General features: G+C 40.5%; 1 protein-coding gene across 1 annotated transcript in view; it reads right to left on the bottom strand.

Moving 5' to 3' along the window:
* ARFGEF3 (ARFGEF family member 3) overlaps positions 1-26,924 on the bottom strand; it is a 112,798-nt gene that overhangs the window by 75,111 nt on the left and 10,763 nt on the right. The window contains exons 4-8 of the mRNA XM_070733582.1: positions 24,608-24,739; positions 6,077-6,145; positions 4,516-4,638; positions 4,153-4,195; positions 401-479 (exon numbers count right to left, since the gene is read on the bottom strand). Of these exons, the coding sequence (XP_070589683.1) occupies positions 401-479; positions 4,153-4,195; positions 4,516-4,638; positions 6,077-6,145; positions 24,608-24,739 (446 nt within the window). The remainder of the gene's footprint in view (positions 1-400; positions 480-4,152; positions 4,196-4,515; positions 4,639-6,076; positions 6,146-24,607; positions 24,740-26,924) is intronic.

The raw sequence follows: 26,924 nt of genomic DNA, 5'->3' as shown, positions 1-26,924 counted from the left end.
GAGAGGACCGACCCCTGAGGCACCCCGCAAGGGAGAGACGTCTGACCCCCCACTAACACTGACTGCGACCGACCGGAGAGGTAGGAGGAGAACCCTTGAAGGACAGTGCCTCCCACTCCAAACCCCTCCAGCTAAGTGCCTCCAACTCCCAACCCCTTAGCTAAATGCTAAGCTCTGCCTTCCCTGCATAGCATTGCAACACTGGATGCTCCGAAGCCGTGGAGAGAGTTTTTGGATGTGCGTCTGAGCAGGGCTCCTCTTTGAAAGAATGATCTGCAGGTGGGGAGTGAGATTTATCTGCACATCATCCTTTCCTTTGCAGCTAAGATGGCTCTCAAGGACAGATAACAGGGGTAGATTTTCTCCCTAACCCCATTTATATTTGGAAACACTCACTTACCTGATTGCTGTCTGAAGTTTTTCACAAAGGACCACGAAGACAGAGACAACATCATCACAGAATGATTCAGTGGTGGAATCTTTAAAGTAAATAAAAGGCATGCATTAGCAGCTTCAGATAGATACTACACCAAAATTGGGCACATGGAGTATCTTCAACCTTGGCAACAGAAGTTATGGATGACTGGGGTAGAATATTGCAAGAAAAATTAGAGCCACAAATCAGTGGTAGTCTAAACTACAACACGCAAAAGATACTATGTAGTGTGACAAAACTGATATAAAATAGGAGTACATATAAACTAAATATTGGAGGAAAGTGTGCAACTCCCTAGCCATAGTCCACTACTGGGTTGCAGCCCTTTCATAACTGGGCTGTGCAAGGGGAAAGGTCTTTGATTTTCCTTTAGGTGGGGGGAAACCTAGGGGAGGGGGGCTTTAAGATCCGGGTTTTCTATATATATATATATGTATATGACGGTCTTGGTATATTCGGGTTTCTTCCCGTGTAGGATTTGGAAATTTCTGGCGACGTTTCGATGAGGTCTCACTCATCATCTTCAGGCTGGTGTTTCTGTCCTTTTTCTCAGGCGAAGACTGCGAGACCTGAGCTGCATTCCTTCTATAAATACTGGTGGCTGGGTGTGGTTTGATGGCTCAGTAATTGCCTGCTGTGTAGAAACTTCCTGGTGAGTCAGAGGGGTAACAATTGGGGTCGTTGATGTAGCTGAGGTATGCTGGTTAGTTAATGGTTGTAGATTAGGCGTGATGTCCTGTGTAGTTAGAACTTGTAGGCTGCTTGATTGCTTTACAATGTGTGTCCTGAGTCTGGTTTCTGTGGCTGGGATATGTTTGAGGGCTGGTTTCCAGATGTCTGGTAAGCGAGAGGTATCATCCCGCTTGTTCATATTTTGGGGATGTTTTTCTATCTCGATCGCTTCCATGATTATTCTTTTGCTGTAGTGTTCTGTTTTGGAAATTAATTTGGTACTGTCAAAATCAATTTCATGTCCTGTGGTTTTGAAGTGTTGGAAAAGGGAGGAGGTTTTTTCTTTTTTCTTTAATGCATTCTTATGTTCTGCAACACGTGCATTAACTCTCCTGTTTGTTTGTCCAATATATGTGGCTGGGCAGATTTTACATGGTATTTGATAAACTCCCTGGTTTTCAAGTTGGATATTGTCTTTTGGGTTTCTTAGGATGTTGGCTATTTTTTTATCTGTACCAAAGGCTGTCTTTATGTTGTGTCTGCGGAGAATTTTACTGATTTTATCTGTGGTGCCCTTGATGTAAGGGAGGAGGGCGATGCCATTGTCCTGTTCTGTGTCTTGGTTCTTGGGGGGTGTCTCACCCCCCAAGAACCAAGACACAGAACAGGACAATGGCATCGCCCTCCTCCCTTACATCAAGGGCACCACAGATAAAATCAGTAAAATTCTCCGCAGACACAACATAAAGACAGCCTTTGGTACAGATAAAAAAATAGCCAACATCCTAAGAAACCCAAAAGACAATATCCAACTTGAAAACCAGGGAGTTTATCAAATACCATGTAAAATCTGCCCAGCCACATATATTGGACAAACAAACAGGAGAGTTAATGCACGTGTTGCAGAACATAAGAATGCATTAAAGAAAAAAGAAAAAACCTCCTCCCTTTTCCAACACTTCAAAACCACAGGACATGAAATTGATTTTGACAGTACCAAATTAATTTCCAAAACAGAACACTACAGCAAAAGAATAATCATGGAAGCGATCGAGATAGAAAAACATCCCCAAAATATGAACAAGCGGGATGATACCTCTCGCTTACCAGACATCTGGAAACCAGCCCTCAAACATATCCCAGCCACAGAAACCAGACTCAGGACACACATTGTAAAGCAATCAAGCAGCCTACAAGTTCTAACTACACAGGACATCACGCCTAATCTACAACCATTAACTAACCAGCATACCTCAGCTACATCAACGACCCCAATTGTTACCCCTCTGACTCACCAGGAAGTTTCTACACAGCAGGCAATTACTGAGCCATCAAACCACACCCAGCCACCAGTATTTATAGAAGGAATGCAGCTCAGGTCTCGCAGTCTTCGCCTGAGAAAAAGGACAGAAACACCAGCCTGAAGATGATGAGTGAGACCTCATCGAAACGTCGCCAGAAATTTCCAAATCCTACACGGGAAGAAACCCGAATATACCAAGACCGTCATACCTGTACCCGTGAAAATCTACGAAAACATATATGTATATATATATATATGTATATATATATATACACCAGGGTGATTCGACACAAAATGTAACCCTTCCCTGGTACAGAGCTGAAGGGATTGGATACTGTAGCCTAGAGGATAATTCTCTGCCTTACAAGGCAAAGGTTGCAGGTTCAAGTCCCAGTGGGTATGGCTAGCTGATGAGGCCAAAATAAGGCCGAAATAGATCTATCCTAGTCTCCCTTAATTTTCAAATTCAGCTTAAACATGTGACACATACAGATAGAATTGTCGGCTATCAATAAAATTAACTGCCTTGGAAATGGCCCTGGATTGGGCCGAGAGGCAAAAAAGGAGCTGTGATGTTCCTTCAATATACCAGGGTGATTCGACACAAAATGTAACCCTTCCCTGGTACAGAGCTGAAGGGATTGGATACTGTAGCCTAGAGGATAATTCTCTGCCTTACAAGGCAAAGGTTGCAGGTTCAAGTCCCAGTGGGTATGGCTAGCTGATGAGGCCAAAATAAGGCCGAACTAGATCTATCCTAGTCTCCCTTAATTTTCAAATTCAGCTTAAACATGTGACATATATATATATATTTATTTATATTTATTTATTTATTTATTTATTTATTTATTTTATTAGATTTGTATGCCGCCCCTCTCCGTAGACTCGGGGCGGCTCACAACAATCGAAAACAGTTCATAACAAATCTAATAATTTTAACGATTAAAAAAGAAAACATTTAAATCCCCATTATTAAAGCATACATACACACAGACATACCATACTTAAATTGTATAGGCCCAGGGGAGATGACTCAATTCCCCCATGCCTGACGGCAAAGGTGGGTTTTAAGGAGTTTACAAAAGGCAGGGAGGGTGGGGGCAGTTCTAATCTCCGGGAGGAGCTGGTTTCAGAGAGTCAGGGCCGCCACAGAGAAGGCTCTTCCCCTGGGGCCCGCCAAACGACATTGTTTAGTCAACGGGACCCGGAGAAGGCCAAATCTGTGGGACCTAATCAGTCGCTGGGATTCGTGTGGCAGAAGGCGATCCTGTAGATATTCTGCCACTATGACATCTCTAATAAAATGGATCTTTGAGGAGCGGCTTGCCTCAGAGTCTCATTCGGTTGGTGCTGTTATTTGGAACCCTGACAGCAGGTGTCTCTGACTCAGGAACTAAAAATCCTCCTTGAATTTCAACAGGGAAGGTTTTGAGTCGAACCTTCCAGGGTCTTCCTCATCCTCCCAGAGGAACCCTGTGCTCCTTACCTGGGACTCAATCCATTTAATGACCACAATTGGGAGTGTTGGGATTGTGATCATTTGACCAAAACAGTCACATAACTTGCACAGCTCAACTACTAAGATTCCGATCCTGATTGAGATCATTAGGCAAGGACTTCCTGTACTAAGTTGATTGCCCCTGGTCTTTTTTTGTGTGTGTGAAAGTGAAATAACACCATAACTTTGCATAAATATAAAAGTTATAAATAAATCATTCTGTCAAAATTAATTCACTGATACCTGAATTCTTGAAACCTTGAAGAACTCCTTGGTTTTCGGTCATCTATCAAAGAAGAATAGATGTATTGTCAATAACATAGACAAAACAAAAGTCGCAATGTTACTCTAGACAAAATCTCTTACTTTACAATTTATAGAAATTTGCTCCTGGAGCAGAAAAATGTCCATATTTGTCTAGCTCAGGTAAAACTTGATCCAGAGGAAAATGTCAGAGGCTGTAAAAATTACCTTGACTTTTTTTCCGCTAGGCTTTAGTATTTTGTAATAACCTATTTTAAATTCAGGTTTGGGAGCATTATACCAACTCTAACTTAAGCATAGATAGCAAAGTCCAGTCCCATTACAGAGGCCTGATGGACTTACTGTATTTTCTTGTTTTTGCCGTAATTGTAAAATCAAATCACTCAACATCTGGCTGAGGGTTGCCCGTACAGCTGTATTAATACTCCGCTGGTGATAACTGGAAACATAAGTCTCAATACAAACCTGTTTGGGGAAAAGAAAAAGAGACAATACTGTAATAGCAATACAATTATACTGGTTAGAAGATAATGTATAGGAGGTCCTCAACTATGACCACCATTGATCTCAACATTTCTGTTGCTAAGTGATACATTGATTAAATGAGCTTTGCTCTGTTTTATGACCTTTCTTTCTATAGTTGTTAAGTGAATCACTGTAGTTTCTAAATCAGTCATACGGTTGTTAAGCGAATCTGGCTTCCCCATTGTCTTGGCTTTTCAGAAGGTTGCAAAATTTGACCACATGACCCCAGGATACAAAAATCATCATAAATGTGAGTCAGCTCTCAAGCATCCAAATGTAAATCACATGACCATGGGGATGCTGCAATGGTCATATGTGAAAAATGCTCATAAGTTACTTATTTCCACTTGTTTTAACTTTGAATGGTCATTAAGCAAAATGTTGTAAGTATATTATACATGAATCACTATCCCAGATATCTATCATACATATTAGCATCTCTCTCTCTTTCTTTTATGTTATTGTGCCGCTGAGTACTGAGTCTCATTTCATTATAATATATACCGTATTTTTCAGTATATAAGATGCCCCCTTTTCCTCTCTAAAATATGCTAATAATTAAGGTGTATCTTATACTTCTGAATGTAGCTTCCCCTAGCTAGCTGCTAATGATCTTCCCAGCTCTTACCTTGCAGGCACTTTCATTGTTTCTCTCTGCAAAGAATGTTTTCCAAGTCCTGTCTTTGATTCCCCCCCCCCCCATTCTCTATTTTCTCCAAATGTTTCTTTCCAGCCCTAACCAGGTGCTAAGGATGTTCCCAGCTCTTACCAGTTTGAAATCTCTTTCATTGTTACTCTCTGAAAAGAAGAATGTTTTCCAAGCCCTAAGTCTTTGCGGGGTTTTTTCCATTGCTCTACTTGCTCAGATTGTTTCTTTCCAGGTGCTAATGATGTTGCCAGCTCTTACTGGCTTGCAAGCTCTTTCATTGTTACTCTCGCAGAATATTTTTTTTTAAGCCCTTAACCAGGAGATAAAATAATGTGCTGAAGCTGACCAGACTAAGGACACTAGCCAGATGAATACCTGCTAAGCAGATTCTTTCCCCTATTTTCCTCCCCAAAAACTCAGGTGTGTCTTATATTCCAGAGCGTCTTAAACTCCGAAAAATAAGGTACATAAAACAAAAAATCAATAGCAGTCACATTTTGGTATCTAGGTATTTTTTAAAAAAAACTTTGATAGAAGCTGCTTACTTGGAAGAGTTCAAGAGAGTGATGAGGGAATAACAGACTCTCCCAAAGCAATTACGTGCATTAGAGATACATGACTGACATAAATCTAACATAGTGAAGGGGGGAAAAACACATAATCTAACGGGAAGCACATTGTTTTATTAAACAGCTCAAGTTTCATTTCCAACTGACAGAGGATACTTACTTCTGCAATCTTAAGTACAGAACTTCCATTCAACTCAAACGTTGGAGTGTATGTTATGCAGAGCAAAACCTAGAGTTAAACAAATACAGCAGAAAAGAATTTTAGAATTGACTCAATAAAAAGACATGTTAATGGTCCAAAGTGATGAACATCAACCTGGAAGCAAGTCTATAGCATGTTTGTCTGTTATCTGATTGCAAAAACCATACAACACATAGAGGACTGTAAGGTTAAAGCAAGAATAGAACCCCACAAACCATGCAATGCAGTGTAGTACAATGCAACACAATGCAATACAATAATAATAAATAATAAAAATAATACAATCCAAACAAAGGTAGCCCCTCATTCAGAGATCTCTGAGTAGTTCAAGGGTCTTGACATTAATTGTACTAGTCTTTTAAATATACTGGCTAGCAAATATGCAAACTGCTGTCTACGCATCCAAAAACTATTAGCATGAAAAAGTTTATAGTGCCAAGAATAAAATTATGAATATTTTAGGACCATCCCGATCCAGCCTCTAATGGAGGAAGATCTGCAGTGGCAACCAGGAATATTAATTGTATCTGCTAAAACAGTATATCTACCATACTATGAATTAAATTTATAAGGTGAAAACAGTTTTGTAACACTATAAATCAATGAAATGAGCTACAAAGGACAAATATGACAAATATCTTGTTTTGCAAGGCTACCGAATTACTGCAGTGTAGAAATCTGAGAAAATTAAGAATGCCTCTGCATATAGCAAGTGAAAATGTAGATGCTATTCATGCTTGCTCTTGGAAGGAGACAAATGGAACAGAAAAAAAATCCTCTCCCCCATAAAAAAGGAATTAATTTCAATGACATCCATTAGCATGATTTGTGGCACTTACTACCACTTTTCTGAATGCAAATTCTAACAATGGCTGAATATTAAACACTTTGGATGATATTGTCAATTTTTAATTGACGTAGCAAGTGTCAGCTAGCTGTGCATTTGGCATTTAGTAAAGAATGTACAAAATGGATGAAATCAAAATCTTCACACAAAAATTGTTATATATTGTTTATACCTTAGAGTTACTTATAATTGCCCTGCTTAGAAATCTAAATGTCACTGCAGGACACAATCCAACTCATATAATGAGTTGTTATTCATTCATTTATCATATTATATGGCTACAATCTCAATAATGGCAATTCTGGGTAGTGTACGGTTTAAAAAAACCGGTAAACCAGTAATGCAAAAAATAAACATCAGTTAAAAATACAGTAGAAACATAGAAACATAGAAGACTGACGGCAGAAAAAGACCTCATGGTCCATCTAGTCTGCCCTTATACTATTTCCTGTATTTTATCTTAGGATGGATATATGTTTATCCCAGGCATGTTTAAATTCAGTTACTGTGGATTTACCAACCATGTCTGCTGGAAGTTTGTTCCAAGGATCTACTACTCTTTCAGTAAAATAATATTTTCTCACGTTGCTTTTGATCTTTTCCCCAACTAACTTCAGATTGTGTCCCCTTGTTCTTGTGTTCACTTTCCTATTAAAAACACTTCCCTCCTGAACCTTATTTAACCCTTTAACATATTTAAATGTTTTGATCATGTCCCCCCCTTTTCCTTCTGTCCTACAGACTATACAGATTGAGTTCATTAAGTCTTTCCTGATACGTTTTATGCTTAAGACCTTCCACCATTCTTGTAGCCCGTCTTTGGACCCGTTCAATTTTGTCAATATCTTTTTGTAGGTGAGGTCTCCAGAACTGAACACAGTATTCCAAATGTGGTCTCACCAGCGCTCTATATAAGGGGATCACAATCTCCCTCTTCCTGCTTGTTATACCTCTAGCTATGCAGCCAAGCATCCTACTTGCTTTTCCTACTGACCGGCCACACTGCTCACCCATTTTGAGACTGTCAGAAATCACCACCCCTAAATCCTTCTCTTCTGAAGTTTTTGCTAACACAGAACTGCCAATGCAATACTCAGATTGAGGATTCCTTTTCCCCAAGTATTAACATTATGATTAAAAGGCAGGGAGAGATCAACAAATATTAACAATAGGACCACTTCAGCCAACTTATTCTTCCCTTGGGATCCCCAGGCCTCTTGATATAACCATGTTTTGAGGGACTTACAGAAAATTAACAGGCATGGGGTTAACTCTCTACAGAGATGAATGATGGCATGTTTGTTTAAATTGACCTATCATTCACTGACACTCCTGGAAGCACAATGAGTGACTTTGGGCAAGCTGCTGTCAATCTCTCTAACCTACCCCAAAGGTTATTCTATAAGAAGCTGAAGGAGAATGATATGTACCTCACCGTTAACTCCTGGAAGGAAGGAGGGGAATAAATCTAATAAGCAAAGACATAAATAAAATACATTGCTCATCTTTCTGCTTAAAACAACAGGTAAGATTCAGTAAAACAATGAAAACATGATCCCAACATTAGACGGTAAATGGTAAAATCTAAAGAGGGTAAATATTTCTTTCATCCATCCTGAATCAATGCAGAATTTATATCCCTGAGTAACAGAAAGATGTTTAGATAGGTCCTAAAACTCAAAAGGAAGTTGCGTCTTCATCTTTTAAAAAGAAACTGTTTTCCATGATCAATTATCAACATCACACCCTACTCTGCACAATTTAAATCTGAATATTTGAAATGACAAGGTATTCCTATAAGGTCATTGTATTATTGCGCTTCATGGAGAATAAAATACAAGTTATCTGGAAAGTAAGGTTACAAGGCATGTAACTCTCGCGGGGAATGTTCATGGGAGAAGTTACCTCTCCAGGTTCCTAAGAGGTCAGTAAGGGGCGTACATAAGTGCACTAGAGTGCCTTTCGTGCCCTGTCCAATTGTCTTTCCTTTATCTCATATATCATATATATTTTCTTCCTTTCATATATCTTCTCCTCTATTTTTACATATTATCTTTATACATATTACTTCATGTCTATTCTCTTCCATATGTATTGTGTATTGGACAAATGAATAAATAAATAATAAATAAATAAATAAATAAATAAAAAATAAAGTTGGTATTACTATCGTGTAGCGGGAAGCCAGCAGAAGAGAACAAGCAATGCCAGTGGTCAGTAGATCATCAACTGGCATTGTGGTGAAGGTTAGAGATGAGCGTCCTCATTCCGTTTCCCTCCAAGTGCGAAGTGCGTGTTATAATACGCTACCTGAATGCTAAGAGCACGAACGCTGCTGCTATGGGTGCCCAAAATTCTTACTGAAGATTCTTATTGTATTGCTGCCTGAGAATTTCTTGCCCGTTTCGAGATTGAAGACAAGGCTTTTCTCAACTGTATAGTGACAGGAGATGAAACTTGGGCTTATCACCATACTCCAGAGAGCAAACGTCAATCAATGCAGTGGCGCCACATAAATTCTCTGAGTCACAGCACCAAAATAAAACAAAAAAATAAAAGAGACCATTCTCCTTTAGCCAAAAAATTCAAAACTCAGCAAGAAAAATCTTGGACACCCATTGCGCATAAATCTTTGGCACGTATCGCAGCAGCGTTTATGCCCTTAGCATTCTGGTAGCGTATTACAGCGCACACTTAGCACTTATTTATTGATTGATTTGATTTGACTTCTATGCCACCTGAAGGAGGTTTCCCTATTTAACTACCAGCTGGCTGAGGAACGAACCAATGATTGTCCCTTATTTTCCCCGGTCGCTAGGTTACCGCCCCTCTCCCGGTGCCCTTTCCTGTTCTCATAACACTTCCTGTATGGAGCCTTTCTAGGCATCTGCTGTCGTTGGTACTCCCGGACATAACACCACCCAATCCCAATGGGACTCAGGGAGCCACTTGGAGGGAAACGGAATGAAGATGCTCATCTCTAACCTTCACCTGATCCTACGCAGCTTCTGCTCAGGCAATCTCACACTACTCACAAGAGCCTACAAAACTTTTGCCAGACCCATCCTAGACTACTGCTCATCTGTCTGGAACCCATACCACATCTCAGACATCAACACCCTTGAAAATGTCCAAAGATATTTCACCAGAAGAGCCCTTCACTCCTGCACTCGAAACAGAATATCCTACGAAAATAGACTAACAATCCTGGGCCTAGAAAGCCTAGAACTACGGCGCCTAAAACACGATTTGAGTATTGCCCACAAGATCATATGCTGCAACGTCCTACCGGTCAATGACTACTTCAGCTTCAACCGCAACAACACAACAGCACAGAACAGATTCAAACTTAATACGAACCGCTCCAAACTTGATTGTAAAAAATATGATTTCAACAATCAAGTTATCGAAGCGTGGAACTCATTGCCGGACTCAATTGTGTCAACCCCTAACCCCCAACATTTCTCCCTTAGACTCTCCACGATTGACCTCTCCAGGTTCCTAAGAGGCCAGTAAGGGGCGTACATAAGTGCACTGGTGTGCCTTTCGTCCCCTGTCCAATTGTCTTTCCTTTCTCTCACTTATCATATATATTTTCTTTCTTTCATATATCCTCTCCTCTAAGTGCACTTTACCCTTATATATATTTACTACATGTCTATTTTTCTTCCTATGTATTTGTGTATTGGACAAATGAATAAATGAAATAAAATGAAATGAAAACAGTGCCAGTTGATAAGCTACTGACCACTAAGGCTGCTCATTTGCTTCCACTGTCTTCCTGCTACATGATAGTAATAACAACTCCTCCCGTGAACATTCCCCGCGAGAGCTACATGCCTTGTAACCTTACTTTCCGGATAATGTTGGTAGATGCTTACACAGTGGGAAGAGAATGGAAGCTATCTTAAAGTAACTCCTTAAAATGTGGTCACTTAAGCTCAGTATTGTTTTAAATAAACAATATTGGATTCTTGTCTTACACATTCTCAGAAGAATGTTCCCTCCAGTCCTGAACGGCCATGATAATATTGTAGATTTTAATCACAGCTGGAGCGCTTTCTGACTTAAAAGAGAAAATATTGTTTTTGGCTTCCAAGAAAATAAATATTACTCTGATGGGTTCTACTGATCAATAAGAGAGAGAAAAATCTGATTTTATTACATAGAAAGCTATATTCCTACAACTGAATTTGGCAGTATTTTCAAGCACTTTCACATTGGCAATTAGCACTTAATATAATTTGAATTTTTCATTTTGAAAATACAATTGCAGAATGTTAAAAAAATAACAGTATTGTAAAACAGCAACACATTTCAGTTCGGAAAGTAATTTGCAGTCTCGAGAAATTGTTAAAGTCCTCAGATTAAAATAGTAGGAATTACATTCTTGTTATTTTCAAAATAGCTGTCCTGGAATAAAGCATTCTATATTTGCAAAGCTGCCAATCTTTCAGTTTATTCAATCTGGAATCAGTTATTTTTAGAAACCTTGGAGGGAGAGGAGATTAATAGCCTAACATTGGCCCAACTGCAATTTTAAGAAATCTCTACCATATGAAAAGTTGTTATAGGGGAACATATTGCTCAAAGGTATACCATCTGTATTTGAAGTTTGAATACTCTGGCAAAATTTATTGCACCAAATTCCTAATTCTTTTCCCAGTATTTATCTGATTATCTCTTGCAGTGACAAGCAGCTGATATGAATTCAATACTGCTAAATAAAATTGTTAACTACAAAGTAATAGGCTGCATATCATCTAACTACATCTACTCAGGAAAAAATATTTTTCTAGTGCGAGGAAGCTACCACAATTCCCATTCAGTGGAACATGGATAAAATACTGTGGCAATAATTGGATGCAATGGTATAGGACAGAGATGGCGAACCTATGGCATGGGTGGCACAGATGGCACAAGGAGTCATATCTGCTGGAATACGAGCTGTTGCCCTAGCTCAGCTCCAACATGCATGTGTGTGCTGGCCAGCTGATTTTTGACTTGCACAGAGGCTCTAGCTGGGCATTTTTTGCTTTCGGAGAGTCTTTGGTGGGATGGGGGAGGGCATTTTTACCCTCCTTTGGCTCCAGGAAAGCTTTTGGAGCCTGGAGAGGGCAAAACACGAGCCTACTGGGCCCACTAGAATTTGGGAAACAGTCTGTTTTCAGCCTCCAGTGGGCCTCCAGGGGGTGGGAGAAGCTGTTTTTGTCCTCTCCAGGCATTGAATTATGGGTGTGGGCACTCGTGCACGTGCGATAGCGATGTGCATACTCTTTTTTGGCACCCGAGGAAAAAAAGGTTCGCACAGGAGAAAAACCCTGACAAAGGGAGCAAAGAGATACCTTTGAAGAGTGTTCGGAAACTTCAGATCGTGCAAAATGCAGCTGCGAGAGCAATCATGGGCTTCCCTAGGTATGCCCATGTCACACCAACACTCCGCAGTCTGCATTGGTTGCCGATCAGTTTACGGTCACAATTCAAAATGTTGGTTATGACCTATAAAGCCCTTCATGGCATCGGACCAGAATATCTACGGGACCGCCTTCTGCTGCACGAATCCCAGTGACCAGTTAGGTCCCACAGAGTTGGCCTTCTCCAGGTCCCGTCGACTAAACAATGTCATTTGGCGGGACCCAGGGGGAAAGGCTTCTCTGTGGCGGCCCCGACCTTCTGGAATCAGCTCCCCCCAGAGATCAGAATTTCCCCCACCCTCCTTGCCTTTTGTAAGCTCCTCAAAACCCACCTCTGTCGTCAGGCATGGGGGAATTGAGATATTCATTCCCCCCAGGCCTATACAATTTATGCATGGTATATTTGTGTGTATGTTTGGTTTTTAATAAGGGTTTTTAGTTATTTTAAATATTAGATTTGTTATATGTTGTTTTATTACTGTTGTTAGCCGCCCCGAGTCTACAGAGAGGGGCGGCATACAAATCTAATAAATAAATAAATAAATAAATAAATACTGCATAGGAAATGGTCAGATAAGAAGGGATATAGCCTACAATTGCATAATGGGCTCAGAAGAGATCCTCTCTAACTTCTTGGACACTAAAAGGGACAACCAGAGATTTGTACCTGCGCACTTTGCAGAGTGATGTTAGTTAGCCTTCTCAGGTAAACCAGATAGGAAACATGGCCAGACGAGCTATTTTATTATATGATTACATTAAAACAATCCTTCTCAAATAGTGGGTTGTCTCCCCTGGAATGTGCATAGCGATGCCCGGGGGGGGGGGATGTTTGCGTGTCCTACCTGACAGTTGTACCAGTATCTCCCTTGTGTTTCCTGGCATTGTGTCCAGGGCAGCCCGTTCTGAAAGAAAACGTCTTGCGAGTTTGAGAAGTTTGATTGAACTCATGAGATGTTTTCTTTTAGAACAGGCTGCCCTGGACACAACACTGAGGAACTGGAGGTACTGGTCCAAGTGTCAGGTAGGACACACGCAGGGGGTGGCCTGCTGCCCGAACAGGGGGGGGGGGACGCAGTAGGGTAGCAAAAATGGAGCTCCACCCCAGAGCACCCAATTTCGTCTGAAAGATGTTGAAAGAAAATGCAGGGCGTCCTGCATAAGCCACGGCCACAGTGTGGTAGTAAAAAAATTGGTAGCCCTTCAGTGGACACGCGCCTCGTGGTGGGGTACAATTTGGGGACTATTTGCAATCATGGCGAAGAGTTGGGTAAGTACAACATGTTTACTTCTTCCTAGGGGGCGTGTAACAGAAAATAATTGACATTATTAACAGAATTAACATTAACAGAATCTTGCAAAATCTAAAAAAAACCCAACCTCCCATTGTCTTCTTTACAGATTAAGAAGTTAGGGAGGGTCCTTTCTGGACTTCTTTCTCTGTCCATTATACAGCTGTAGACTATGTCTTTTATTATCTTTATTATCTTTGCCCTGTTTCCTATACTAATACATATAAATGCAAAAATATATACCAAGAATGGGTAAGAAATGGGTCTCTCTCTCCCCCCCCCCCCACTCCCTCCCTCCTCAGTTCTGATCACAGTTGATATTGTAACTGTAGTCTACCAGCATTTTTGTTTTGTTCTGACTTGCATCCATGGGATGGACTATTCCACATTATTCAGAGGCTTCTCCCACTGTTTGTAATACTCTTTGCAATCCTATATATGCTTAATGCAACAAAATCATCTGCTGGATAGATGTGCTGGATGGAATGGAGAGCAATTTAATTTTCTATTTTTTAGCATACTTCCATATGTTAATCACAAGGATCTTTAACTGAAATCTTTACAGATAATAATTGACCATGATCTAGAAAAGGCAATATAATTTAACAATAAATTTATTAAAATTAGATGCAGTGCTCTGATTGAAACACATTTGTTTCAATCCCACTAAAAAAGAAAAATAAACTGAGACGTATGTATACATTTAGAAGGGTACACAGCATGATATGTTTAATTATGAAGAGGATGAACACAGAGCTTTCTATTAAGCACTGGAGCTGAGAAATGGTTTTTTCAGTGATTAGAAACAATTACTCAGAGTGATGGATGCTTAAACGTTTAGACAAACTCTTATACTGTATAGGCATGGAATAACTGCAAAGCATGAGATCTATTGGATGTTCCCTAAAGAAGGAATGCATTAATCCACTGGGCTAAGACAGATATCAGCCTAAAGCAAGAAAAATGTCTTCTTAGGAATAGTAGAAAGTAGATAATATTCATCCTTAGTTCTAATTCCTTATTCAGCGTTAGGATTATGCAATACAGTGGTACCTCGGTTCTCGACCACAATTCGTTCCAGAAGTGTGGTCGAGAACCGATTTGGTCGAGTACCGAATTAATTTATCCCATAGGAAATAATGGAAATGGATTTAATTGGTTCCCAGCCCCTGTTGACTCGCTGGGAACCAATTAAATCTATTTTCTTTATTTCCTATGGGATAAATGTTACCACCGGGGGCGGCTGCAATCCCGGCAGCTTCAGGGGGCTGAGGAGCTGTATAAGCGCTCCAAGCTGCAGGAAGGGTGGGGGCGGCTGCAATCCTGGCAGCTTCGGGGGGCTCCTTTCCTCAGTGCTTCAACTTACTACCTGTAAGCAGCTGCACCAACTTTCTCCTTCCCGGCGGCGGCAACGGCGGCGGCTTCCCTTCGAGTAGCAACACCGCTGGGAATGTCACGTAATGAAGGGAAGCTGCTGGAGCGGCGGCAACATTTCGGATAATAAACAAAAATTTCTGTGGCTGTTGGATATCCGAATTTTTGTTCATATACCGAAACAAATTTTTGCGGAAAATTTTGTTCGGTATCCGAAATGTACGAGAACCAAAGTGTTCGAGAACTGAGGTACCACTGTATTTCAAAAGGTGGAGGAAGAGAAGAAAATGTAGCATGTTGGCTTTATGCCATTTGTAGATATGAAATGCCTGTGGTTGAGACAAAAAAAAATACCATGTTCAAAGCATGATATTCTGCTTTTTCCTAAAATTGAAGAAATAGAAGGTATCTTGTTCTTGACCCAGGTTACTTCAAATGACTACAGGAAACAGAAACCATCTCCTATTGCAGCTCCAGCTACAACTTTGTCAACATTCATAGATGAAAACAACTGGAACTGCTACGTAATGAAGCTTACTCCAAAGAAGTCGCAATGATCTCCAGAAATAGATAAGAACCCGGTGTTCAAGATTTTTTTGCCTCTTCTCAAAAACCATTTTCCACTTACAAACCCGAGCCTCCAAAACTGAAAAGGCAGGGAGAAGCCTCCGTGGGGCCTCTCTAGGAATCTCCTGGGAGGAAACAGGGCCAGAAAAGGTGGAGAGAAGCCTCTGTGGGGCCTCTCTAGGAATCTCCTGGGAGGAAACAGGGCCTCCACCCTCCCTGTGGTTTCCCCAATTTTACGCATTATTTGCTTTTACATTGATTCCTATGGGAAAAATTGCTTTTCCTTACAAACTTTTCTAATTAAGAACCTGGTCATGGAACGAATTAAGTTCATAAGTAGAGGTACCACTGTATATCCTCTTTTAAACAGAGACTTGGGAAATGCCTAATATTTTACAACAGCAATTTAGAGTGACTAAAAATACTTTAGCTGCCAATCTGACAGAACAAGGAAGTAATTATAAATGACATTTGACATTTCCAGAGCAAACACTACGAGTAGGAAATGAGATTTACAAGCACCGAATAGTCCACCTTGCAGAAACAAAAACGTCTTTCACTTCTGCAAAGCCAGTGAAGTATCTTAAACCTCGTCAAAAGCCTTTGATGCTACACAAAGAAAATAAGAAATATAATGAGCTTAAATGCGGCTTAATGGAGCATTTACTTCATTTCCCATCACAATCTGATTCACATATAATAGATGATATATTATTGTTCTCAAGGGTATTTTTGCCCAAATTGACTGCAGTTAAGTACTTGATATATTAACGTGCTATTATTTTAAAAATATTATATTTTGAATGGAGGGGTTAGAAGGGAGAGGGAGATCTTAATGAACACATCAGTATTTTTTTAATATCTAAATAGGCAAAGATAAGATCAGGATGTATTCATCACAGCAAAGTTGAATCTATGAAAAGATTTACCTGGAGGAAATCCAACAGAATCTGTTTCATTGTAATGTAATTAAATTTCACCGAGTCTGAGAAGTGACTGCACAATTCCAGTCCAATAAATAACATGAGAATCCTAGTCAACACAGAAAATCAATAACAGTGCCTCTCTACTTCCTTTCGGTTAAGGAGAGATTAATCTTTCCTGAAAGGGACAAGCAACTAACACACCCATCAAATAAATCCAGTTATTGATTGATTTATGTGCCATCAAGTCATTTTCAACTCCTGGCGATCACATAGATAGATTTTCTCCATGAAAATGCAGATATAAACCACTCTTTTTTTATCCTACTCCTGTCTAGGTAACTGTTTATTCATTTGGTAATGCAATCTTTATTCCATGTCGGCACGACACACGATACCTACTAAATTTATGAAGATTAATTATTCCAGAGTCAGGGTAAACCCCCCGCCCCCCCCACAAAAAACTGTTTATCAGTGTATATAGTCATCATCTCAGTCCAGAGATTCTTTATCACTTTAATTAACAGTAAAGAAGTAATAGCTTATAAATACTAGAAAAGGTCACTCCTGACATTGGTTCAGGGAAATAGTTGAGCAGGGATTAATTAGTTATTTTCATCTGTCTTTACATGCGGCTGCTTTCTCAGCGCTTTTACATTTGAGGATAATGAGGAAAGTTAGAATAAACCAAATCAAGGAAAAAAGATACCCAGTCAAGGCTCTTCCCTACCAGACAGTTGACAATTTTATTGTCTCCTAGAACAGTGTTTCCCAACCTTGGCAACTTGAAGATATTTGGACTTCAACTTCCAGAATTCCCCAGCCAGCGAATGCTGGCTGTGGAATTCTGGGAGTTGAAGTCCAGATATCTTCAAGTTGCCAAGGTTGGGAAACACTGGCCTAGAAGAATGCTTCCATGTTCACAATTTAGCAGTTTTACCGCTAGGTTGATAAAGTGAGCTGGAAAGTTTGTGAACAAAAATTACTGTCTACTAAGCAATTTTTGCAGACATCTCACAGCCCAAAGTTGATAATATTAACATAAATAACTCCTGTATCCCAGTGGCCACTCAGGTTCCACAGAGTTGGCCTTCTCCAGGTCCCGTCAGCCAGGTAATGCTGCCTGGCGGGGCCTAGGGGGAGAGTCTTCTCTGTGGCGGCCCCGGCCCTCTGGAACCAACTCCCCCTGGAGATTTGTACTGCCCCCATCCTCCCAGCCTTCCGCAAAGCCTTAGAAATGCACCTCTACCGACAGGCTATGGGTCACTGAATCCTAACATCTATCCCGGCCTATAATTAAACTAGTAATATATGTTTGGATGAAACGTGGATGATTAGTTTCTTAAATGAATTGGAGTTTTAGAAGATGTTTCTTACTAGATTTTCTTACGTGATTTCAGATTGAATTTTTTAAATTTAAATGTTAGATTTCTTGCATATTTTGTATTGGCTCTGTTGTAAGCTGCGCTGAGTCTCAGGAGAAGGGCGGCATAGAAATCAATCAATCAATCAATCAATCAAATAAATAAACAAATAAATAAATTGAATAGATTTCAAAAGGAATTTGTAAAACTAACCAAGTGATTATAACAAATCCTAAGGCAAGCTTTTGTATCAATCTTTTGGACTCATTGACGGTATCTTTAATAACTTATAGACTTTGTCTAGAATTTTGAGAAGATATTAAGGACAATGTTATGCTGCAAGAGGAAATGACATTTTGAATTATAAAACATCTGCTGCAGTAGTGGGTTCTAAATGCTTTTGCTACTAGTTCGAACACGTGCAGGTGCAGAGGTGTCCTGAGCAGGTGGGCGGAGCCTCCTACTGCCACTACTACCAGTTCGCGGAACCGGGCTGAACCGGGAGAAACCCACTGCTGAACTGCTGTGATGGACACAGTCACAAAACACAATGTCAAATAAAAGCTAAAGGAGTGAGTATATAAGAGAATTGATACCTTAGCTCAGTGATGGTGAACTTTTTTTTCCTCGGGTGCCAAAAGAGTGTGGGTGCCCATACCCATAATTCGATGCCTGGAGAGAGTGAAAACAGCTTCCCCCGCCCTCCCAGAGGGCGGAAGTAGTCTGTTTCCCAACTTCTGGTGGGCCCAGTAGGCTCGTGTTTCACCCTCCCCAGGCTCCAAAGGCTTCCCTGAAACTGGGGGAGGGTAAAAACACCCTCCACCATTCCCTCCGAGGCTTTCTGGAAGCCAAAAATGTCCTCCCAGAGCCTCTGTGCAAGCCAAAAATCAGCTGGACAGCACACACATGCACGTTGGAGCTGAGCTAGGGCAACAGCTTGCGTGCCAGCAAATATGGCTCCACACGCCACCTGTGACACCCGTGCCATATGTTCGCCATCCCTGTCCTATACCATTACATCCAATTATTGCCACAGTATTTTATCCATGTTCCACTGAATGGGAATTGTGGTAGTTCCTGGCACTAGAGAAATATTTTTTCCTCAGTAGATGTAGTTAGATGATATGCGGCCTATTACTTTGTAGTTAACTATTTTATTTAGCAGTATTGAATTCATATCAGCTGCTTCTCACTTCAAGAGATAATCAGATAAATAAAGGCCATAAGTTCGCCATCACTGCCTTAGCTCAACAGTACATATTCTGTTTGGGATTAACCAATTCCCAGAATTTTAAAAAATGAGTGCCTTAGTCACTCATTCTTTTTAAAGTCATGATTGATTTGATTGCCCACAAACACACTTTTCTTCTGGGCCTTTTTTTCAAAATAATGTGAACAAGTCACATTTATTGACCTGATTCCCCAAATTCCTGAAAGATCATCCATAGACTTTCCTCACTTCTCCCATGCAACTTTATGCGTACTTCACTATCTCAGGCCTAACGTCATTGTTTTCTCCTTCACTTCATGGACCACACACAGAAGACTTCCAGTCCCGCAAAGGTTCCACTTCCAGTAACTAGATGTTATTTGGTTTTTCAGGTCTACTCTTTTGAAGCGTCACGGCATTCATAGAACTAATCAGATCTGGCTTATCCAGAGAACAGCTACAGTGCTCTGGAATTCTCTGCAGGAATTGGCATTTGTTATTGACAACATTCCTCAGCAATAATCAAGGACACTTTAAATATTTAGAACTAAACTCTCAGATGCTCCATTGTTTTGAAAAGCTAAAGCTTAATTGTGAATTACATAGTAGACAAGGAATATTATATGTAAGCTTTCCCGAACGCCATCACTCTACTAAACAAATAATTCCCTCAACACTGTCAGACTTTCTACCAAATCTGCACTTCTATTCTACTAGTTTTTCTCATCATTCCTATCACCCATTTCCTCCCATGTTGACTGTATGACTGTAACTTGTTGCGTATATCCTAAGATTTTTATTAATATTGCTTCTTCATTGCTTATTTGACCCCTATGATAATCATTAAGTGTTGTACCACATGATTCTTGACAAATGTATATTTTATTTTATGTACGTTGAGAGCATATGCACCAAGACAAATTCCTTGTGTGTCCAATCACACTTGGCCAATAAAATTCTATTCTATTCTATTCTATTCTATTCTATCTATGACGTTTCCTGGATATCCTTTGTTCTTCAATTTAAAAATATTAGAAACAAGAAGGATTTGAGAATTTAAGCAAAATTCAATAAATTTTCATTTGAAAATGCTGTCTTTGAAAAGAGCAGAAAAGAATACTAGTGTGGTAGAAGTGTTCTCTCAGGTGTGAAAAACCAGGTTCTCATTGCTAGTGGCTACATACGGGTTCTAGGCTAACGCCTCTTTTAACTTTGCCCCCAGGTTCTGCCACTCATTTTCCAACGTAATGCTCCACAATATCTAACTTGCTTTTAGCTTCTGGAATGATAGAAAGGAATGGGAACCTCTTCAATTATTCCATCTTTTTAAAAAAAGGTATTTTAATTCAATTATTTTCAACCATCCTCTCATTAATTCAATTCAATTCAATTCAATTTATTAGATTTGTACGCCGCCCCTCTCCGAAGACACAGGGTGGCTCACAACAACAATAAAAACAGTATAACAATGGAACAAATCTAATAATAAAATTACATTAAAAAACCCCAACAATTTAAAAACCATACAACACATACATACCAAACATAAAATATAAAAAAGCCTGGGCGAGATGTCTTAATTCCCCCATGACTGGCGATATAGGTGGGTCTTGAGTAACTTGCGAAAGACAAGGAGGGTGGGGGCCGTTCTAATCTCCGGGGGCAGTTGATTCCAGAGGGCCAGTGCCGCCACAGAGAAGGCTCTTTCCCTGGGGCCCGCCAAACAACATTGTTTGGTCGACGGGACCCGGAGAAGGCCAACTCTGGGATTCGTGCGGTAGAAGGCGGTTCCGGAGGTATTCCGGTCCAATGCCATGAGGGGCTTTAAAGGTCATTACCAGCACTTTGAATTGTGACTGGAAACTGATCGGCAGCCAGTGCAGGCCACGAGTGTTGTAGAAACGTGGGCGAATCTAGGAAGCCCCACGATAGCTCTCGTGGCCACATTCTGCACGATCTGAAGTTTCCGAACACTTTTCAAAGGTAGCCCCATGTAGAGAGCATTGCAGTAATCGAACCTCGAGGTGATGAGGGCATGAGCGACTGTGAGCAATGACTCCCTGTCCAAATAGGGCCACAACTGGTGCACCAGGCGAACCTGGGCAAACGCCCTCCTCCCCACAGCCGAAAGATGGTGTTCCAATGTTAGCTGTGGATCAAGGAGGACGCCCAAGTTGCGAACCCTCTCTGAGGGGGTCAATAATTCCCCCCCCCCAGGGTAATGGACAGACAGATGGAATTGTCCTTGGGAGGCAAAACCCACAGCCACTCCGTCTTGTCTGGATTGAGTTAAACCTCAAAACCAAAGTTAAACTATGCAAAATAAAAATAAAAATAGGAAGCAGAATAATAAGACAGCTTACTGCAATATAATTGTATTGCACTGAGTTCAAACACTTAAAAGAAGGTGAATTGAACATAATTGTGTTCTACCAATGTAAAAACTGCTGCATGTGTGAAAGGTAACATTGGCACATGCTTCAAACATGATTCAGAGAAAGGCTTTGCAAGATACCAGAGCACAAATTCATTCTGTTTTTCAAAACTTAAATAGTCTCAATAGGTAGAACGGAAGTACACTATCATAATTTTATTTTTCTCCAGACATGCAGTCTTTCCAGCAAGGAACTGCCATGGTAACAGTCAGCAGAACAAGGTTATATCGATGTTTTTCTCATTTCCAATGCATATGGCTGCTTGCCAGGTCAGCACTACCACTAATTTAATTCACAGTAATGAAACTGTATTTCCAGGAGCAGCAGAGTGCATTTAATATTCAATGTATTTACAATTCACACATATAGATTCAGGTGCAGAACTTTGATAGAGATTTGGAACTAAACATTCATTACTTGCACAAAAATCAAGGACTTTTGAAGACCCCAATAAATTTTCTTGTTCTCTCTTTTTTAGGGAGATAATACAGTATAGCCAACTATACAATTTGGTTAAAATTACTTTAGCCTAGCAAGCAACTAAAATATTAAAGTTTATTGCAAAATCAAAACCGGAAGCACACACAGATGACTGATTCAGTTGGATTCAATAATTTCTTTATATAATATATATAATAATATATATATTTACAATACCACAAGTAGAATTCTTCTTCAATCAGTTTCAGGTAAACACAAGCAGGAGAGTTAGTTTCATTTCAGCAGAGCAGACAAGCACAGAGTGCAGAGTGTGGACCTGGAGCCACGCCCAGCCTTAAACTTAAATTTCAATTTTGATTCCCTGCACTGACACAGACGTGTTTAACTCCCATGGCTGACTTAGTTGCTATGCCTATTCATTGTTACTATTAGCTCTCCCAGTTCATGAATATCTTAACATAAAAGTATTCTCTACCTTGTTTATTAGGGACAATGATGATTCTGATTGTCTCTGCCACTGGCAAGCAACAAAATAGGACTTTAGTGTAATTTATGGCTCCAGAGATTGGAGGAAAGTCCATATTATTTATTTATTTACTTACTTATTTACTTACTAACTTACATTTATAAGCATATAAGATAAAAACAATTACAAAATTTAAAGCTCAGAACATTAAAAGACCATTCAACCACAATTCATACGATACCACAAATATACTAACAGCTGGAGCAGAGTGTTCACACTCAACGACTCCAGGCCTGCCGACAAAGGCATGTTTTTGAAGCCTTTCGAAAGGCCAAGAGGGTGGGGCAGTGCGAATCTCTGGGAGGAATTGATTCCAGAGGACCGGAGCTGCCATAGAAAACCCTTCCCCTAGGCTCCGCCTATCGACATTGCTTGGCTGATAGGACCTGGAGAAGGTCGACTTTTTGGGATCTGACCGGATGCTGGGATACATGAGGCTTTGTTTCTCCCTCATATTTGAGTGCAGTCCGGAAACAACAGTACCTAGAATGACTCTGATGGATACACTTTCTTAATTTCAGGACTCATTTGAAATTATAAACTTCAGCTTAATATAAATCAAAATAAAGATATGTATAATTAAAAATCGGACCAAAACCAATACAATCCCTGTCTGAGTTCAATCCACTTGATAACTACTAGAAATCTACTAATATTACAACCTACGATTAAGTTTCACTAACAAAAACAACAAATATAATCAAACTAAGTTGTCACAATCCAAACGCCAGCTTGCTTGCAGGTATTACTTTCCCTCTCTCTCTCTTTCTCTCTCTTCTCTCTTTCTTCTCTCTTTCTTTCTCCTTTCTTTCCCTTTCCACCCTTTTTATTTATTTATTTATTTATTTATTACTTAGATTTGTATGCCGCCCCTCTCCGAAGACTCGGGGCGGCTCACAACACGTGGAAACAAATCATAAATAATTTGACAAATTTAAAAATATTTAAAGATTTAAAACAGACCCCATATACTAACAGACATACACACAAGCATACCATATATAAATTAAACATGCCCAGGGGGAGATGTTTCAGTTCCCCCATGCCTGACGGCAAAGGTGGGTTTTAAGGAGTTTACGGAAGGCAGGAAGAGTAGGGGCAGTTCTAATCTCCGGGGGGAGTTGGTTCCAGAGGGCCGGTGCCGCCACAGAGAAGGCTCTTCCCCTGGGGCCCGCCAACCGACATTGTTTAGTTGACGGGACCCGGAGAAGGCCCACTCTGTGGGACCTAATCGGTCGCTGGGATTCATGCGGCAGGAGGCGGTCTCGGAGATATTCTTTTCACACTACTGTTGGATTAGCAAATAGTACAGCTATAAGATTATTCAAATAAGAATACTGAATGTGAAATATTTATATATGGACAAATATTTGGAATATGTATACAATAATATATATAAGCTGTGATATAACAATGCTGTTTGCCCCATTCCCTTCCCACTTCTCTTTTTTGTACTCCCATCCCCCTTTTCCCCTGTTTTACCTCTTTTTGTATAAATCAATAAAGTACAGTATATTAAAAAAAAAAGAAATTGTAAATTTCACGGTTTTCAATGTCTATCCCAGTTTTTACAACTTTTCTCCCTGTTCCCCATTTTTAAGTAACAAAAATGAGGACAGTTCCGAAACCTTCAACGCCTTTACAATTTTTGTGTTATAATAGCCTTAATAAAAGTAATCTTCTGGATATGATTTGGCTTGGATTTGGCTTATCTGTTGCACTCTCTCCTAGCCAGAAGATACTAGTTGTGGTTAGTAAGCCAAGATTGGTACGGATTTAAACAATGCTGCATACAATTATTCTGTTTGCAACATGCATAAAGCTTTGCCTTGTAGCTGTACCTACCTACAGACTTTCAACTAAAGTAAGATGACCTTTTACATGAATAAAAAAAATAATACAGATGATGTCCTGCTGATCTGGGCTTACAATAGAAGAGAATAGTCCAACTGTGTCACAAGCATAAGAGCTAGTTTTGTACTGTGGCATAACATAATTCAATCAAGGGACATAACCGACTCCAGAATGGCAGAGCTGAGTCAGATAGGAAGCCTGTCCTGCAAACAAGAGACTATTGACGTCTGTAATATACTAACCTTCATCACTTCTACCTGCAGGTCCTCATTGAGAGATGGAGTCACTCTAATTGCGTTCAGCATTTGATTAAGCAACTGCTTGTCATCAGAGTCAGTTTCCATGGATACAAATCGCTCATCAGACAGTAGCTTCTGCAAAGAAAAAATGGAATTATTTAATTTAAGAAAATCTCCATTTGCTTCTCCCGTAATGTTGTTATACAAATAATATTTACTAGCAAATTACCTTGCTTTCTAAACCATATAACAAGCTTTGGTGGAATAGTAAAATTTATTTAACTCATACAATGCCTATCACAAGATGCAATAAGCCTCACAATTCCTAAGGAAGTGTGGAGAGGAAAAGGCTTCGTTTATATTTCAGATAAAGCAAATAACATCAGAAGATGAATTCTAGCTTGGGGATAGGGAGGCATTTTCATGATCATCCAAACTAGAAAAACAAAATGCATAGGTACAGTATATGTGGTACCTTGCTCAACAGTAGTAACTATGAGAGGGACCTTGGAGTCCTAGGGGACAACCATTTAAATATGAGCCAGCAGTGTACAGCAGCTGCCAAAAAAGCCAACACAGTTCTAGGCTGCATTAACAGAGGGATAGAATCAAGATCACATGAAGTGTTAATGCCACTATATAATGCCATGGTAAGGCCACACTTGGAATACAGTGATCCCTCGATTTTCGCGATCTCGATCTTCGCGAAACGCTACACCACGATTTTTCAGAAAATATTAATTAAAAAATACTCCATGGTTTTTTTTTGCTATACCACGGTTTTTCCCACCCGATGACGTCATACGTCATCACCAAGAGTCACTTCTCTGTCTCTTTCTCTTTCTTTCCTGTCATTCTCTGCTTCAATCATTTTCTCATTTCTCTTTTTTTCTCCCCTTTTTTCTATCATTTCTCTCTCTCTTCCTTCCTCTCTCACACTCTCTTCCTCCCTCTCTCATCTCTTTCTTTCCTTCTCTCTCTTTCCTTCTCTCTCCCCCCCTCCACTTGCCCACGAGAAGAAAAAAAGCAACCTCTGCCGGGCAGCTCCCCTTGTGCCCCCGCTTTGTGCCTGCCTCTTTTGGGGATTTTTTTTTCTTTTCTTTTTTCGCCTTTGGTCTCCCATTAAGCCTGCCGCTTGGCCGCCGCCAAGGAGAAGCGCGGGGAGGGCGAGAGAGGGAGATCGTGGCATGCGAGGTCCCTGCAGAGCAGAGGGGGTGGCTGAGGTGGCAGAGGCGTAGCGGCGGCAGGCGAGCTTGGAGCCTTGCTTCGCCTCCTTCGCTGCAATACAAACGAAGGGGTCAGACACAGCCTCGGCGAGCCGAAGGTTTCCGCGGCTCTGACCCAGAGCAGGAAGGGCTGGTGGGGGCGGCGAATCCACCTCCCCAGCCACCGGCTCCACCATCTGCGCATGCGCGGCCATTGAAAAAAAGGGCGCACATGCGCAGATGGTGTTTTTACTTCCGCACCACTATATCGCGAAAAATCGATTATCGCGAGAAGTCTTGGAACGTAACCCTCGCGATACTCGAGGGATCACTGTACTGCATTCAGTTTTGGTCACCACGATGTAAAAAGGATGTTGAGATTCTAGAAAGAGTGCAGAGAAGAGCAACAAAGATTATTAGGGAACTGGAGGCTAAGACATATGAAGAACTGTTTCAGGAACTGGGTATGTCTAGTTTAATGAAAAGAAGGACTAGGAGAGAGATAGCAGTATTCCAATATTTCAAGGGTTGTCACAAAGAAGAGGGAGGCAAACTATTCTCCAAAGCACCTGAAGGTAGAACAAGAAGCAATGGGTGGAAACTAATCAAGGAGAGAAGCAACTTAGAACTAAGGAGAAATTTCCTGACAGTTAGAACAATTAATCAGGGGAACAGCTTGCCTCCAGAAGTTGTGAATGCTCTAACACTGTAACTTTTTAAGATGTTGGATAACCATTTTTCTAAAGTGGTGTAGGGTTTCCTACCTAAGCAGGAGGTTGGACTAGAAGACCTCCAAGGTCCCTGCCAACTCTATTATTCTATTCTATTCTATTCTAAAGTTTCAACCTTGCCCCCCCCCCCCCCCCCCCAAAATAAGGATAAATTAGTTTACATAGTCTTTTTATATTGCTGTTAGCCGCCCTGAGTCTTCGGAGAGGGGCGGCATACAAATCTAATAAATACAAATACAAAATACAAATATAGTTTGCTAACCAACTGATAGAAAAATGGCAAATCTTAAAGGCAAGGCTGCAAAGGAGCACCCAACTCAGCATTGCAGCTTCCAAGAAAAAGTTGTCTGCCACCCCTATTCATCTCTGCCCCCTACCTTTTAT

Source organism: Erythrolamprus reginae, chromosome 1, assembly GCF_031021105.1.
Source record: "Erythrolamprus reginae isolate rEryReg1 chromosome 1, rEryReg1.hap1, whole genome shotgun sequence".
NCBI classification, from domain to species: Eukaryota; Metazoa; Chordata; class Lepidosauria; order Squamata; family Dipsadidae; genus Erythrolamprus; species Erythrolamprus reginae.
The sequence above is the reverse complement of the archived record's forward strand: the minus strand, read 5'-3'. Positions and strand labels throughout refer to the sequence as shown.